The 18,532-nt window shown below is 35.7% G+C and overlaps 1 protein-coding gene across 1 annotated transcript in view; it reads left to right on the plus strand.

Moving 5' to 3' along the window:
* The window catches only part of USH2A (usherin), an 815,757-nt gene that overhangs the window by 448,446 nt on the left and 348,779 nt on the right, over positions 1–18,532 (plus strand). Inside the window, exons 36-37 of the mRNA XM_002760516.6 lie at positions 2,839–2,990; positions 8,443–8,605. Of these exons, the coding sequence (XP_002760562.4) occupies positions 2,839–2,990; positions 8,443–8,605 (315 nt within the window). The remainder of the gene's footprint in view (positions 1–2,838; positions 2,991–8,442; positions 8,606–18,532) is intronic.

The raw sequence follows: 18,532 nt of genomic DNA on the forward strand, positions 1-18,532 counted from the left end.
ACACAAGAATTGATAAGATGCAGTCACTGAGTGATGCTTAGGGTAAAAGCTGGCTAAGAACCTTATATCTCATCAAAGCATTATAGAAAAATGCATCTCACCGGAGCATTACAGAATTAGCGAATGTAGTCTTTGATGTCCATTATAGTTTGAGTCTTCACAAAATGATTCAATTATATTCATTGTATTCTATGTGGAAAGACAGGTAAGTGTGTAGTACTTACTACAAAGATTTCCTTCAAAAATGGTTAAGATTTTTAAAGTTCACGCTTAAGGGGATGAGATTTAGTTATAATAAAAATTAACTTTTAAAAAATATCTCATTTCCCAATATGTCAGATAAATGAGATATTATACACATAATCCTAACATAAAAGGCATTCTCTGATCCTCAATTATGTAAGAAAAGGGAACTATTGATTTGGATACTTTCTATCACAGTTGAAAAGCAGGTCAAGTAGATAGCATTTCAAGGGTCTTATGGTTTCTTTAAGAGCTTCTGCAACACACTTTTTGTACATAAGATTTTTTTTGAGAGGATTAACTGATTACTTCACAGAGAATCTGGCACATAAGAATTTTTTTATTATTACTTGATTATATCTTTTTTCCATTTAAATTTTCTATGTATTAGAGGTAGGTGGTTTTTTCACTATGTGTCTTTCACTTCTTAGCTTTAATTCATTTGTGTCTTTGTGTGTCAAGTATTAAAAGGAATTAAATCAAACACTTTATCTAGGTATTTATAAAGTTACCATAAATTGTCACACCAAAAATAAAGGAAAACAGATTCTGGCAGCCACATTTTTGTTTGTTTGTTTGTTTGTTTTTTGTGGAGCTACAAGTGGCCTGTGATAGTAAAATAAAGACTCTTTCCCAAAAATTGAGAAACAAGGGAAATGGACTTCTCAGAATGAGAAACTATACAAGGTTATCTTCTTAAAGGAAAACAAGTCACAGCAGTAGCTTTTTAAGAGTATTAACTCATTTAAATAAAAGAGATTTAATCCTAAGAGACTATATTGACCAAGATCTGACTGGTAAAAGAGAAAACATTTCAGATATTTAAGGCAAAGGGTATTTGATACAAGGAGGTTGTTCTCAAGGTGTTGTAAAGAAGGGCTGGAAGAACAAAGGAGAAAGGTGTACTGGAAGGAAAAAAGGATGATTGACAGGAGCTGCTGCTTACTGCTACACCTGCCGATTTGACATCTGAACCATTAGGGGACGCTGCCCCAACCAGAGCTGCAATGCCAACAACACTCCACTACTGAAGAAGCAGAAAACGCAGAAGAGATGCTTCTTCTGTCTGGAATGCTTGAGGCTGCAGGTGCTTTGTCTCCTGCTGACACAGCAGCTGTCAGCAAAGGCCTCAGCTCTTGGAGCTAGAAGCTGGACGTTTTCTCTTTCTTCCTGCTTCTGTCCTCCTCGCAGTGCCTCCCAGTGGCAAAACCTAATAGAATGCCAACAAGCAATAGAGTTGGAAATGTAGTTTGTAGTTTGTAGGTTCAGCCGTACAGAACAGGCTATAGACGCATGGATGTGTGGCTGTGGTGGACATTGGATGAATCACCTTCTTAGCTACCCAGCATTCATGCACACCCCTGTACTTTCCACCACCTTTCATTACCAATAACAATCACGCTATGCTTCCATCTAACATGATACTACTATGCTTTGTACAAATGATGGTGCTCTCACCTCCATCATCATATTCTTATCTGGGTGATGTTAATTCCCCTTTTCAGTTCAGACACAACCCACCTAGATATTCTTCAACTAAAAAACAGTCAGCTGTAAATTAATGCCCACGAATGCCATTTACATGAATCAAGGAGGAAGGAAGGAAAATTTGTTACAGTATACAAATCTCTGTATAGTAAACAGAAATAAAACATGATAGCATTTATAATTCTTGTTTCTGTAACTAGTTGTGAGGCCGTAGTTGACATTTACAATTTCTTCTCTTTGCCCTCAGCTAGTATTTAGTTCATCTGTTTGGAATTCTTTCATTTTTATTTTTTGTAGCTACAGTCTCACTACATTGCACAGGCTGGTCTCAAACTTTTCGGCTCACGTGATCCTTCTGCTTTAGCCTCCTAAAGTGCTGGGATTACAGGTGCAAGCCATCACACCCAGCTTGTTTGGAATTTTTTTACCTAGTAAGGCCACCCAGATCTTCATTTCTAAGGAGGATCTGTGTCCTTCATGTTCTATCTTGAATGGGTTGCTACAGATTTTCGATGCTTATACGATTGGTCAGATAAAGAGATGCCCTTTTGAATGCCCTGACTGACAATATGTATCAGGAAGCCAGTTTATCCTCTAATATGATATCTTTTCTCTCTGCCTGTTACAGGAATGCTATGAAGAGAGGGCTAAAAAGGAGCCAATGCATGCCAGGTGCTTAGAGCAGTGCCTGATACATTATGAGTCATATAGAATGCATTAACTAATAAGGTCACTTTACTTCTGGACCATATTTATTACGAATATCCGTTTTAGAAAGCAATACAAATTATAAGTATGCTCCACTTATTAATTTTTGATCTGGAACACACATGACAACAGTTAACATGATGCAATAGAAAGATTCTCATGCTGAAACTGTTGGGTTCTTTTTCTGTCTCTGTATTAATTAGCTTTATAAGTTGATATTCAAGGGTAACATCTATTTTATCCTTTGGTAAGAGACAGAGTTTAGACAAGGAGAAATACCAGAGTCTGTGATTTAATGATTCCATGAAACTAGAAATCACATAAGAAGTGCTTGCTTTCTTAAGACCTTTTTTGCCATTGTCTAGTAGTCAGACTAAAAGGCAATTATTATCTTCCCAGGTGTTATCACAAGTTATGGATTATATCTGGATGGTGTATTAATCCACAATTCCTCAGAACTCAGCTGTCCTGCTTATGGATTTGCTCCGTGGAGCTTACATTCCTTCAGAGTCCAAGCATGCACTGCCAAAGGTTGTGCTCTGGGCCCACTGGTGAGTATCTGAATTTACATTCTGGGAATGTATTAAATGTCAGATGATACTGAATATTAAGGAAGAAGTAAGTAGCGGTGACTTACCCTCTGCATAGCTAGCCTTTCAAGCAGGATGGGAGATTTTTCTTTTTATAAAAGTTCATTTAAGAGTTACTAAGATTTTATATTCGACATAAATTTCAAGACTGAACACAGGTCTAGTGAAGGGCAGAGTCTACATTTTATTGAAAGAAAGATAAGTTGGCTAATTTAGTGGGCAAATATAAAATTTTCCCTAATTTAGTGACATATTGAAGGTGGATGTTTTTCTGTCCAATCATGGGCTCAACATCTAAGTAAGTTTAAGATTAAAAAGTGAAAATAATTGAAAGTCCGTAAGTGACACACTATGACAATACTGCTCCCGACAAGTAGTTCATCAATTAAAAGGTTGAGTTTACCTCCTCTATTAGGACAAAATAGTTTTATGTGATACAGCTTCGTAAGAATGGTATTTAAAATTACATTAATATCAGCTTTTGATATTCATATTTCAGAAATCTATATCTAAAATGTATATCTATTTCATTAGCAGTTAATAGCTTGACGAGATTATACTTTCTATTCCTAATATAATTTTTAAAACCCAATTAATGACACATAATTATCCTAAACTAACAGGACATTTTTTAGTTTCAAAACATCACATTATGCTTTTGTGTATTTTTCTTGATTGGTTAGATTTTGCTTCTTTAGATGGAAATGCTCATTAGTCTTAGATATTTTTTGGCAATGTTTGCTAATGCCCCATCCTTTTAATACACACTGTCTTCCCTGAAGAGTATATTATAGAAATATTACCTTGCAAAACAGCTCTATGTTTTAATTTCTTCTTCCTTATTTTTTATCACACCTCACATTTTGTTTCAGAGATTGGTTGCTTTCCAAGCAGCTAACACTATCCATCGGTGGAGCCGAGCTGTAGTCTTTATTGCCATTAAGAATTTTATAGCCCACACCCCTCTGATGGATACTTACCCTTAAATGCAGGAATGGCAATAGGCCAGCTTTTCTTCTTCATTCAAAAAAAAAGAAAAAAAGGAAACAAAAGAACACGTCACATGAGATTGAAATTTACCCTTTTTCAAAATGAAAGCTGCAAATTGTAGTTCTGGCTATGAAATTGGCTCCGTAGTGTCTCCTGATGTCCTGGCAACTTTAAATAAGGGGGACATGCATTATCGACCTGCATCCTGCACAGACAGTAGCTACGTTAACCCTAAGAAATCAAATGCCGCAAAGCCCTGTTGGGAAGGTGGGATCTAGAATTGGATTGTAAAACCTACTCTGCCACAGCTTCATACATTCCAGACTCACTCCTGACTTACAGCAGAGTTATTTTCTCCCTTGCTACTTTTCTCTGTCCTGTACTCAGTATGCAAACGATTTTCCCTAGTCAATGATCCATCTCTAATCACTGGGATTGAACAACAATGTCTTTATTTAGAACAAGTCAACTCTATGCTGCCAAGAAGTTAAAACCCATGGTCTTCAACTGGTTTACAAAATATTTTTGTGCCCATTACATTATTTATTATGCCCTTAAATGATTGCATATCTGAGTATTCTAAATAGCCCTGGCTAGCTAGCACAATCATGAAGGATATTACAGATTCAGCTTCTTTTTGTTGATAATCTTTTAATATATCCTTATTGATTTAAGAAATCTATGAATCTTTTTTTTTTTTTTTTTTTTTTGAGATGGAGTTTTGCTCTTGTTACCCAGGCTGGAGTGCAGTGGCGCAATCTCGGCTCACCATAACCTCCACCTCCTGGGTTCAGGCAATTCTCCTGCCTCAGCCTCCTGAGTAGCTGGGATTACAGGCACGCGCCACCGTGCCCAGCTAATTTTTTGTATTTTTAGTAGAGATGGGGTCTCACCTTGTTGACCAGGATGGTGTCGATCTCTTGACCTCGTGATCCACCTACCTTGGCCTCCCAAAGTGCTGGGATTACGGGCGTGAGCCACCGCGCCCGGCCCGAATCAATCTTAAAAAGCAGACTTTTTTTATTATTAAATTATAATGTGATATTCAGCAAACTTCAGCCAGATGCAGCAATGGTATATAATGGTGTCTTAAAAATATTCATCTAAACAGAGCCCAGTGTCATCACATTTTAAATAAAAAGTTTCATTGAAACAAAATTTATCATTTCTAACTCTGCTGGCAAAAATCTGAATAAATTTTGAAACCGTTCAATTTTTTTGTTCATCTAACATTTCTTAATGATTATCATTAATAATAATCATTCTTAATGATTCTCGTTCTTTAGAAAGAGAAGCCTGTTTATTTCATATCTTCCACATATTTAATCCCTTTGTTATCCATGAAGGCAGGGAAATACTATTCAGTGTTTTCGGTGAGGAATATGCTTCACAGTCCCACATGTGGTATGGCTCATTCCCCAAATTGCAAATTGCTCATATAATAAAAAATATAAATTTGGTGAGGAATTTTTAAAAATAAAAAGGTATATAGAAGTTCCATATTCTTACCACTTTAAATATAGTATTAGGTAAATTTTTTGTTTTTTGGGTATTTTTTTTTCCTAATCTGACCAGTTTGTTAGCTATTATTTATGGTTCAGAAGGAATTGCCCTGTATCTAGCTGGGAAAAAGAAATAAGCAATGATTCTCCTGTGGTTTGTTCAGTTCTTACTCATTTAAAGAATATATTTGACTCTTAAGGAAATTCCAATATAAAAAGCAATTGACAATGCCTTTGAACCTAACTTCTAGATGCTAATGTACATGGTAAAATTAAATCCAACAAATTGGGGTTCTATAAATTTTGAAAGAATTAAAAAAACAGAATGCAGCAGAAATTTTTAAATGCTTTCCTTGGTATCAGTGGCATTAGAGAGAAACCCTTCACATTTTGTAATATTCTATAATAAAATACAATAATGATTTCCATAAGAAAATCACTTTGCTTTCTTTCTCCCCACTTAGCCAATGTGAGGTAACACTAGAGTCTAAGACTGAGAATTTTATGACTGTGTCTTGATTTGGATAATTGATGGGATTGATTCTCCAGGGGCACTCCTAAAGATGGTGTGCAAAACTGTAGGTCATTGCTGTGTGATATGGCTAAAACGCGTCTTGGCTCCTTAGTGATGGCGTATTTATACAGATAAATACACCAGGATAAATACACATATACAAACACATTCACCCTTTCGCATTTTTTTTTTTTTTTGCAAAGAAGCAAATAAGTGTGTTATTTAAGACATCTAAGTCTTAACTGCAATCTATATTATAGGCAAGAAAACCCTATAGGGGAAGTCTGCCTTAAACCTGCTATTATTCCCAGTGCCTCCTTAGGAGATATACTTATTCTACAAAGCCACAGATTTCTCAAGTATTACAAAGATAAATAATGCCAACTTTAAGAGGGTTGGTGTAAAAATTTAAATAAAATATCATTTACACAAGTGTCTGGTACATGGTAAAAGTTTTATTAAGAATAACAGTTTATGGCCAGGTGCAGTGACTCACGCCTGTAATCCCAGCACTTTGGGAGGCAAAGGTGGGCAGATCACAAAGTCAGGAGTTTGAGATCAACCTGGCCAATATGGTGAAACCTCCATTTCTACTAAAAATACAGAACTTAGCTGGATGTGCTTCTTGGGAGGCTGAGGCAGGAGAATCGCTTGGACCTGGAGGCAGAGGTTGCAGTGAGCTGAGATCACGCCCCTGTACTCCTGCCTGGGAGACAGAGTGAGACTCTGTCTCAAAAAAAAAAATAAGTAAATAACAGTTTATTAAAGTGTTTGTATGTATTTATTGCACATTTGCTCTAAAATATTTTTTCTGTGTCTAGAGGGGTTTCCAGGCCCAAGCCAAGCAAACTTTTACTTTCCCAAGTGCCTTTTCCTTAATATTCCTTTTACAGCAAGGTAAATAAGCAAAAAAGTAAAATGAAAAAGATAGACCAGGTTAGAGCAAAATAGTACAATTGCCAAATTCAATGTACAGTAAAAACTTTAAGTGTTTATCCAAATACTTAAGGAAATGTTACAAAACATTTATTTTGAATTAACCAAGTATTTGAGCATTATAATATAATTACCTGGAATTGCCTTTAATTCTTCAACTTTTCAAGTCTCATTTTATTTGGAACACCTTAAAATCATTCTATATACAGTAATATGAGCTATAGATAGGCATAATAAAACCAATTACATTGTCATAAAATATGAAAATGATGAATTGATATTTTTCTGTCCTACTTTCTTAATCAGGTGTGTACATAGGCATCAAACTAAAAGGAGTAGGTGTTATAGTTCTAAAGAATCCTGTAGCTTTTCTCTGATGAAAATAAACCATGTTGTGATCTCATATTATTAAAAATTAACACTGTCTTTTTCACATTTCTTTTCATAATTGAGAAAGTGCATTCACCCTAATGAATAAAGGTTTTATCTTTGATAATATTTGCCTGTCTAAGGATTTCATGTTTGATCACCTTCTTGGGAGGCAAAAGCCTGTACCTTAAAAATAAAGTTGAAATTATCAACACATTCAGTAAATTGTGAAAGATCAAATATTAATGAGTGATGCTTATGAGTTTTTCGTGACTAGTTAACTAAATTTAAGCTACTGTTTAAAAGATAGTAAAAAATTCTGAACTTCTTTCTACTTTCTTGCCAACTATATCTTTCTCTGGCCACATTTTTTTTTTTTTTTTTTTTTTTTTTTTACTTATTTAGCTATTGAAATCTTCCTGGCTCCTGTACATCTAGGGATTACATTTTATTTCAGAGTCCTTCTCTTCAAGTAATTCATCTTTTGCTGTTTTCTGTATAGCTTCATTACCACTGTCAACATTTTTGGGGTGATTGTACCTTAAGGATAGAGCCCCTAGGGTGCCTATGTTTCTTAATGTTAGCATAATGCCATTTTTACATAACTAACAGCAACAGCTCATAAAAATTGTGCATGTGTGTGTGTGTGTGTGTGTGAGAGAGAGAGAGAGAGAGAGTGTCAAGATACTTGGTGTGGCTTTTTGACAGAGACCAGAAGTCTACTACCTCAGTCAGGGGCTTACAAAAACAGACTACACGCATTCTCTTTTGCAATCACATAAAAATTATTTTTAAGCAGTCCTAGAATTGGTCTGTGGATATTCACAGCCATAAGCATAATCACACTATGAGCAGATTTACATATTCTGGAAATCACAAACAGCTGCCTTGGTCAGGAGCTCAAATTCTAAGCAGTAACAGCAGGGGGAAGAAAACATGAGGTATGCTTTGATCCTGCTGACAAAATGAGGTATTCATACAAGATGCTACTGTCAAAATAGTTTACTTCACAGCAAAAAGAGATTCTTTGAAGAAATATGCTCAAAGCGAAGCATGTACTTATTTTATTTGCAAACAAAAATAAATCTTTTTATACTCATAGGTGGAAAATCGAACTCTAGAAGCTCCTCCCGAAGGAACAGTAAACGTGTTTGTCAAAACACAGGGATCCCGGAAAGCCCATGTGAGGTGGGAAGCACCTTTTCGCCCTAATGGACGCTTGACATACTCAGTCCTTTTCACTGGGATGTTCTATGTAGATCCAGGTAATTTGTTTGTAATTTCTAAACTTTAAGTAACGTTAAAAAGGTTCACTTTTATTTAAAATCTTTCTTTTAGCCACAGAGGTTGGTTTCTTTATTTTCCTGAAAATAACTTATACAGATGAGCTACTTTCTGATTGTTCTCAGAGTGTGGTTCCCAGAGCAGCAGAAACAGCCACATCTGATGAAATCTTAGAAATGTAAATTGTAGAGCCTCTGCCCAGCCTACTGAATCAGAAATTCTAGAGGCTGAGGTCTAACAATCTGTGTTTAAACAAACCCTTTAGGTGATACATGCTCAATACCTAGTATATATTCTTCCTCCCTTCCTAAAAAAGTGGATCAAACTTAAAACATTATTTATGTAAAGAGTTGAACTATAATTTTGCAGTTCATCTTAATCCATTTTTTGTGACTGTTTTAGTATTTTAGAACTAACTTGGTAATTCTGCTGTGTGTCTAATACATTTACTGAACATGGATTAGGCTACATAGGGGTTCCTTGAAAGTATTTTCAAAAACTGTCTGATTCAATTAGTTAGGTGCTATGACAGTATGATGTTTATTTTAAGCAAACTCTACCATAAAAGATGCAGGTGTATATTTTAATAGAAACTTTTGATTTGTATTAAGTGCTGTCGTTTATCATCTTCCAGAAGCGGTCATACTATTTTTGTAGGAGGACGTTTGAACCTTTCTTTTTAAATGAGTAGCAAATATGCAATATCATGGATTCAGTAATACATGCTATTAGCATGTTAGTCTGTTGCTTAGACTTTAAAACATTTCTTTGTTTCTGAATTGTCTCTGAGTATTTGTAATACTTATTACTAACATCCTCCAAGTATAAAACAGGTGAGGAAAGAAGACAGGTTTTTCTAAATTTGAAAAGAGTAGTTATTTGTGTACTCCACTGGCAAGTAAATGCGAGTCAAGTGCGTGTCAGAGTCTGAGCTGATCCCCTCCAAGATTGGTGTGTCCCTTTTTTATGCAATCAGAGCTTTGATGTATTCTGCTGTGAAGCACTTGTAAGATTATGAGGTGAAGGAGTGATGATCGATTTGAAAAAAGAAGCAACATTTAGGCCGGACCCATGACAGCCCAGCTATTTCCACCAAGGCAGCTGGGTGAATAATGCACGAGCCATATTCCCCCTCGTGTTTAATCTTGCATTGTTTTTGCAGAGAAAATTTCTGCTTGCCTTCTAAGTCATGTCATCTTCGGTTGTCATCCGTCTCTCAAACCATCAAAATGGTATTAAATGTTGCAAAGCTGCGCAGCAAGAGAACTTTCAAAAGTCAGAACCCATTTACAGAGCAGCCCTTGTAGAAAATGTATTCTGTTCTCGGCAGAATTTTCCTTCAGTTCTTTCCACTGAGAAGTTTACTGATTTCTCCCAGTGGAATCTGCTGGAATTTATCGGTTCATGGTTGGCAGTCACAGATTAAGGTAAATGTCGATCCGTAATGACCCTCTACATGTTAGTATTGCAGTAAAGCTGGGCTTTTATGTCAAAGATATCGGAGAGGGAGCTATTACACATGACAGGGGTGATCAAGGGACTCCAGACCAAGGCAAGCATTATTAAATATTGACTAGTTCTGTGATTTATGTAGAGCTGGAGGAAAAAAGTGACTTTTTAACCATTATATATTCTTCAGCAACGAAAACCAGCCATTTATCTCCTGCTGGTAATAAAGAACAGAGTGCCTGCATATTTTAGTGGAGGGAAAACCTGGTCTTATAAATGAGATGAACTCCTTCATGATAACATTTCAGTTTGTTAATTGCCAAAAGCAAAACAGACAAATTGGAAGCAATTACAAGATTTGACTTAAAGAATTTTTGCGGTATGCATTCAGCTCCGGGGTTGGAAAGGGGTGAGGTTGGAAGCAAAAGGAGCATCTTGAGATGGGCCCCAGGAAAATTGGTGTCATTGGTTCACTGTCACTGGAACTCTCGTGTCCACTGTTAACTGAAAGGATTTTGAATATTGTCTTGTCCTGTCACCCATCAGCAGCTGGGTGACATTTACCACTGAGGGTAGGGAGGTCTGCATGGCTCTACAAGAAACGAATTAAACATTAATTCATCAAACTTATTTAAGATATCATCTGTTCACTAGATTTATACAAAGCTTATTGAATTGTCTAATGGCTAATTGGTTATTTCCTTGACATAATGAACAACTGTATTTCATCCTTTCCTGTGATGGCTGCTAAAGAGGTGGTGGTTAGAATTTATAAGATAGGGAAATGCAGCTGGTTGAGGCAAGGGTAGCGTCAACATAAAAGTGTCTGCAGCGGGGTCACTGTTTTGCAGGGGAAATTGGGCTGTGTCTGTAAGACACCCACATGGGAAACCTATTCTTTACGTCAACTCGTATCCTGAACTAAAAACTATAAAAGCAGTATTAGGTTTTGCAACAACAAGTGAAGTGGTGCGTGTCAAAGTGTGATTTTCTTAAAAATTGTTCACTTTTGACCACGTATTATGTTCTCATGAATCAAAATTTAAAAGATAGAATAAAAAGAAGTAGTTCAAAGTACCAAGCCTATTTTGTAATCTCAGAGGAAAAGTAGTATGCTCAGTTTCTAATATTCGTTCTAGAAATATTTGTCTTATATCCGTGTGTGAGTGTGTGTATATATAAACAAACACATATTTCCCCCACTTATAAATACATACAGTATTCATCTCACATATGAAACATTTTATACAAATGCCAAGTGGCACACATTATTTTGCACCACGATTTTTCTCCATCTGAATGATTTCAGAAAAATTGTCATAGCAATTTCTGAAGAACTTCCTCAGTCTTTACACAGCTTGGTAATATTCAGTGGGTTACAGTATACCATCATTGGTTTAACCATTTCTTTATTCATGTCCATTTAATTTGTTTCTAATCTTTTATTTCAAATAACACTTTGATGAATAAACATATGGATATGCCCTTTCACACTTTCCAAATAAATTAGTATGATAAATTCCTTGAAATGAATTGCCAGGTCAAGGAAAACCGAATTTGTAACTTTGTAAGATACTGTTAGATTTCACTCCATAGAGACCATATAATTTATACTCTCAGAAAAAGTATGAGGGTACATACGTCTCAACAGTCTTGTCATCAGAGTGTTGTCAGACTTACCTTTGCCGATGTGATACGTTAAAAACAGTATCTCACTGTATCTTGAGTATTCATGAGGAATTAGTTGAAACTTTTGAACATATTTTCATAAGTTTAAAAACTGTATTTCTTTTTTCTGTAACTGCTTCATTTGTATCTTTTGCCCACATTTTTACCGAGCTTTAGAAGCTCTTTCTATATCAGGAAAATCTGTTATATAACTAGTAATTTTTTTCCCTTCATTGTTGATTTTTCCTAGCACTCTAATGATTTCTTTTAAAAAATACTTATATTCAGTTCATTTGAAGTTTATCCTGACATAATATGTCATGGATGAATCAAACCTTATATTTTCCCAGAAAATTTCCCTGTTTCTCAAAACCATTTACTGAATGATCCTTATTGTTCCCTACTGGATTGAGTTGTCATCTCTAAGAGCTCCTAAATTTCCACCTTTATGAATAAATACATGTGGACATACCTGTATCTTTATTTACGTTATCATGGTATCTTAATTATTAAACTGTAGAATATATTTGATTGCCTTGTAGATCTAGTCCTCTTCATTATCTTTATTTTATATAATCTCCTCCATATTCTTTCATATTCATTTTCTTTCAAACAATATATATTTTCTAATTTTACCCCAAAAGTCCTGATGCTGTTTTCATAAGGATTGAACAGAATTTATAGGTAGCTTAGGAAGAATTAATCTGTTTATAGTGTCAGATTTTCTGATCAATTATATCATTCCACTTTCTGTTTTGTGTCTTTTGTGTCTCTCACAAGAGCTCAGAGTTGTCTTCATATAGAACTTGCACATTTCTGTTGTGTTTTCATTAATATTTTATAATTATGATTTAAATAAATGATAATATATACATTTTACATATTAATATTAATAAGTAAATCACTAAAAAGAGCTACTTAAAAAAATTATATGTAGACTTCATTCTCAGATACCTGTCTTCTGAAAGCCATGATTTCAAATGTTTACTACATCTGTTCTTTAGATGACCATTCATCTAACTATTACAAACATTTGAGTTATTTTTCCTACTAGGATTGCTGTCGTTTTCTGTGTTTTAACAGAAGTTTTACCAGGGGAAAATGATTATCTGATTAATTAGACTGTCAACCAGTTTTTAAAAAACCAAATATGTGCTGTATAAAATGGCAGCAAGGGTTAGACCTAAAGAATCTCTGTCCTGACAGAATTTACAAACAAAATAGGTTAAGACAGACAAACTTAGCCAAGTTATTCTCAAATGCATGAGGTAGGAAAGAAACTAGATGGTGTGACAAGTTAGAGCAGAAATAATTAAGGAAAGATTTTAGTAATATTGGGTCTTTCTCTTTATGAATTAGAATAACCTGAGTGTGAAACACTAGTGAGAGAATGACAGAGAGAGCACAAACACATGTGAATGGCAAAAATTAACAGATCAGCCAACCTACACTTGGTTATATTAGAATGTATTTTTCCAATTTGCTAATGTCCACCATAAAAGTAAGGCTTGGCACTTTTCTGTGGGTTCCACCTGACTTGAAACATCCATTCAATTATGAGGAACATGTGATCAACAAATTAGTTTTTCTAGGGTGTGCAAGTGCCATTCGCTGACCTGGAATAAGTGCTTCACTCCATGACCCTCAAGCGTGCCTCATTCACCTTGCACAGGTGAACAGTCAACACCCAGTGATCAGTTTACAACATCTCCAGTATTTTTTTTCACGTATATGAATTCACAATTTAAATTATAGATAACAAGTTTATAATTATTCCTTATGAAATATATTAAATGTATAATATTTTTTAAATGTTTAAATGTTCATTTTGGGAATAAAAAACAAAATAATCTTATAGCATAGTAGTAGAAACCTGGCTTATGTAAAACTATTTATAAAATTGTAGATTCTATTCAATTTATTTAACTGTCAGATGAAAGTATTGTGCCATGATAATTTAGGGTTACACCATTATTTTACAGTGCTTCAAAAGTATTCTTAGCTACAAATATAAAACAATCTAATTGTTAAGAAGAAAAATTAAATAATAACTATAAGATAAAGAAAATATTCTGAGATTCTAGAGAATAATTTTTACAAATGGCAGCCTCCTTACTACTAGGCTTCCTTTGGATTCTTCACACTGATCCTGTACTTAGTAGACAATGCCATGTCTTAGTACACATATCCTGCTTTTTTCTTAAGTGGTTATTGTGGAGTCCTCTGCGAATTGTTTAATTCTTTATTATCCTTCCTTTTGACTGAATTGAGAAGTGATCTTCATTGCTTGATAACGTGACAGATTGTTTTGTGTCAGTTTCTAAGGAAAAGCACCAGGGTGTGCTAATTGCTGAGTCCTTTGTGCACTGTTAACTCTCACCTGCTCTGAAAAACTGGATTGCAGCTTCGTTTTCATCTTCAAATGTTTCTTTCTCCTAATCCGCTTTATTCTGTGCCATGGAATAAAGATGTGTATTTGAAAAAGAGAGATGTGGATTACTGTGGGGGAAAAGGGGGGGGGCAAATGAAAATGATCCTTCAGCATTAGCAAAGGAAAATGGCATTTTAGTAAAAAGAAAGAAAGAAAGAAGGAAGGAAGGAGACAAAGAAAGAAAGGAAAGAGAAATAGAAACAGATTGATCAGTTTTTAATGTTGAAACTGAATTATTTCATGAATCTCAGAAAATTCTTTCTGAATGTGGAGAAGTATGATAAATAGGTTTTAGGTGAGTTTTTCCAGAGTGAATACTTATAACCCAAAATAAGTCTTCAAGAGTAAGGATGGAAGGAAAGGACACAGAAGGAAAAGAAAGGGAAGAAAGAAAGAATACTTCATGAAATTAGCATAATCCGATGCTTTTTATCTGCTTATAAGACCTGTTGGCTCTGAAAAAAAGAAACCCGATTAATATTTACGACTGTTTTTAAAAAGACAAATGAAAATTTGGAAAATATATTTATTATCTCTAAGTGGTTGTATTATGAATGGTTGATCTTCTCATGTTTCCTTTTATATGTAGTCAATTAAAAAATTTTCTAGGATATATACATATTATTGTTGCAACACATTAGAAAAATAGCTCACAAGAGCAGATGATTCAAGAGCAGAGTAATTTGGAGTAAGCACGGTGCTTCTGGCTCCAAAGAGGAGGTCTGGGTGGTAACTCTGAAGTCCTAAGGTAGAAGCTTGCAGAAAGAAGGGCATCTTCACATATTTCCAATCATTGTTCAGGAAAAGTCTTTTGGTGACTTGTGAGATGTTAAATTTAACTTTCTTCTTACTATTTGCCTGCATTTGTTTTTCCAACCGTTGCTAGGGGTATTTACACAAAAACTCCAAGGATATTGCAAAACAGAAAAGAAAACTAAATAGAAGTGGTCCAAGAAATAAAGGAGCCTCCCTATGCCTGAGACATAATGGTAGTGTTAGGGGAGGACTGAGGAATGGCAGATTTGGATTTTTTGAGGTTACTTTATGGGAAGTAGGAGGGGCATAAAGTTTTTACTGCAGTGGTAACATCTGGAAGGAGTGGGGCACTTTAAAGACCGATTGGGATATTTCTAGGTAGAAAAGATAGCATATAAATGTGATGGCTCCCCATCCCCCATTCTCTGAGCCCAAACGTTTTCTTCTTTTATAATTGGAGTCCATACCTCATTCCAATATCAGTATCAAGTGTTTGTTCCTTTGGATAAATCTCCATCTAAAAACAGAAGTAAATAAAGGGGAACAGAAACCGCACAAATGCAGAAAGTATTGCATTGCTGGTTTAGACTAGATGAATGCATATTTTTAACTACAGTTCCTAAAAATCCTAGCACCCAGAATAGGCTTACCTTCTCCTGAAATTGCCAAGAGAGTGCTTTAGAATATCAGTATATTCAAATGCTATAAATCTCTAAAAAATCTTGAAAAACTGAAGAAATGCAGTCAATTTTTCAAGGTTATCCAGAGAAATTCAGTGTCCTTTGCACATAATCTGGGTCTCTGAATGCTCTTTCTCCCAGAATAAACTGTGTTTTATAAAAATTACAAGAGGGAAAAAAAGATACAGAAGCATTTATTTTCTTGGGAGGGTAAGGAAAATAATTATACGTGAGAACATCTTAGACTTCCAAAGGGTCTGTAGGAAGGCTAATGCTGTTAGGGAAGGGACAGCTTTGTTTTATAGTCCCCAATGTCTGTTTTTTAGTGTGGAGGGAAATGTGCAGTTTCAGAGCTGTGCTTGCAAGCCATGCAGTATATCTGACACGCTGCCCTCTGGGAAAACCCGCTAGTGGGGGAATTGTTCCAGTGATGCAGTACAGCTTGTAACTTGGAATCCCGTCGGAGAACTTTGTAGTTGCTTGTCAGTCAGTGGGAAGATAAAAGAGGCAGCTTCTTTTCCAGCAATCTGAATTCATTTTCCCATAATGAGTTAGGGGGTCAGGCAGCAGGAGTGAGTTCACCTGAGATCTTATAATGTCTGTTTCCTGGTGGAAGGAAAGAGCGGAGGAGAAAAGGGAACGTAACGTCCACCACACAGCTGTGGAACAGCGTAATGTGGCTTGACATTGGTTACTTCTTTTTAGGCCCACGTATCCTGATTTCAGGGCATATATTTTTAAAAAGAAAGGTCAAGGAAAGTACACTTTTATGTCATTTAAAAAAAATAAAAACCAATATGTGAAAATGGAAACTCAGTTTAAAGTCTAAAGCAGCAGGTGATCGTATTTCATACGCAAATACTCATCAAGCAACATCTTAAAGATATTGTACTTTGTCTTATTATGTTACATCATCATTAACCATACAATTTATTTTAGAGACTTAGAAGAAATTAAATGAGTATCATGATAAGGAGTTCTTTTAGTTATAGAGAACAGCCCCAGACCTCGCTTCCTGACCATTCAGATGTTGTTTCTAAATTAGCACAAAACATATTAGGAATAAAAACAGTGGGAGAATGTTCTTATGTTCAAAGAAAGTATGAATATAAAAAGCAGTGGGAATGTAGGGGAAATAGAGAAAATCACTCTGTTCTTATTTGTTTGCAAGCAATGTCTCTTATGCAAAAAAGAAAGTATAGTTATTATATCTTTCCACAAGATTCTAACACATTTCTGGAGTTATAAATACATGCAAATCTAAACACATGGGAAATCAAAAGACATTTTATCTGGATTACAAATCATGGCCATATTGTTAATGAAAATATAAATGGGCAATAATAAGATATATGTGATTTCAAATATTGGGCTACAGAACGTATACACACTGAATATATTGACACTTCTGATTGTATATCATGTCATGGCCAATAAAGCTATAGAAATGTTTAATTAGGACATATTCTTCCACAAGAATGGAGTTAAGCATTAATTTATCAAACTTGTTTAAGAACTCATCTGTTCTCAATGCTCACACAGCAGCTTATTGAATTTGTGTCTAATATCTAATTGGCTATTTTCTTGACATAATGAACAAGTGGATACTCCATGCTGTTGTGTCTGTTGAGGCGGCGACGTAATGAAGAAATGAAAATTGTAACCATGGGTTGTACACTGAGTCAGGAAATGTGGCCCACAGAGGCGTGGGAGGGAGGAGGATGTCATTGTCCTCATGGCTTCACTTGACTTTTCAAACTCTGCAGAGCATTCCTGTGGAGGAATCTCTCCATTCTAACTCCTCAAGAAAGGAGCCTGTTAAAATCAGCAGATCACCCAAATGAGGTACCACTGGCCTGGAGGACTTTGCATAATTTAAAAAATAAAATAAAATTCTGCTAGTTAAAGAAATTTTAAAGCATTTAAAAATACTGCAAACCCTTTTCAACCCCACTCCATAACTGATTTGAGGGTTTCTAATACATGTATGATACAGTTCAACTGCGTAAGTCAGCCCTGGAGCAGGTACATAATGTTTTCCTTTAGTTGTATGCTACTGATATACCTGTCTAGTGTTGGTTGTTGCATGCTTTGTTGTGGCAAGGGTTCAGTGCTTATTGAATAAATAGTAATATTAGAATCAGTTTTTAGATATTGGTAGACTGAACATATAGCCATTATACCCAGGAGGTTCTCAATATGAAAGTATCAGCTGTGAATTGATGTTAGAGGGAAATGGAAGACTGAGTTACACAGAGAAATAGGAAAAAATCTAGCCATCTGGGGCCAATGTCCTGCTCCAGCCTCTAAGACACACCCTATAGGAAGGAATTCCCTTTTCAGATTCATAAACTACTCTGGGAGTCTAGGGATCAATGGTGGATGGTGATAGGGCATCATCATTATATAGAGTTATGAGGACCCGGCCGGGCGCGGTGGCTCACGCCTATAACCTCAGTACTTTCGGAGGCCAAGGCGGGTGGATCACGAGATCAAGAGATTGAGACCATCCTGGCCAACAAGGTGAAACCCCGTATCTACTAAAAATACAAAAATTAGCTGGGCATGGTGGTGCGCGCCAGTAGTCCCAGCTACTCGGGGCGCTGAGGCAGAAGAATTGCTTGAACCCAGGAGGCGGAGGTTGCGGTGAGCCGAGATCGCGCCCATTGCACTCCAGTCTGGGTAACAAGAGCGAAACTCCGTCTCAAAAAAAATATATATATAGAGAGAGAGTTATGAGGACCACAAACCGTATGTTTGGCCCCTTAGAAAGTGATAATAGGTGACTGCTAAATCATAATTCTATATAGTAAGAACAGCCCACATCAAACTTATGTTTCCCAATATTTTGTGTGAAATTCTCGATAATCAATGTGTTACTTTACTCAATTATTAGTGTTGCAGAATCTGAGGATTCTAGTGGG

Source organism: Callithrix jacchus, chromosome 19, assembly GCF_049354715.1.
Source record: "Callithrix jacchus isolate 240 chromosome 19, calJac240_pri, whole genome shotgun sequence".
In the NCBI taxonomy this organism is placed as follows: domain Eukaryota; kingdom Metazoa; phylum Chordata; class Mammalia; order Primates; family Cebidae; genus Callithrix; species Callithrix jacchus.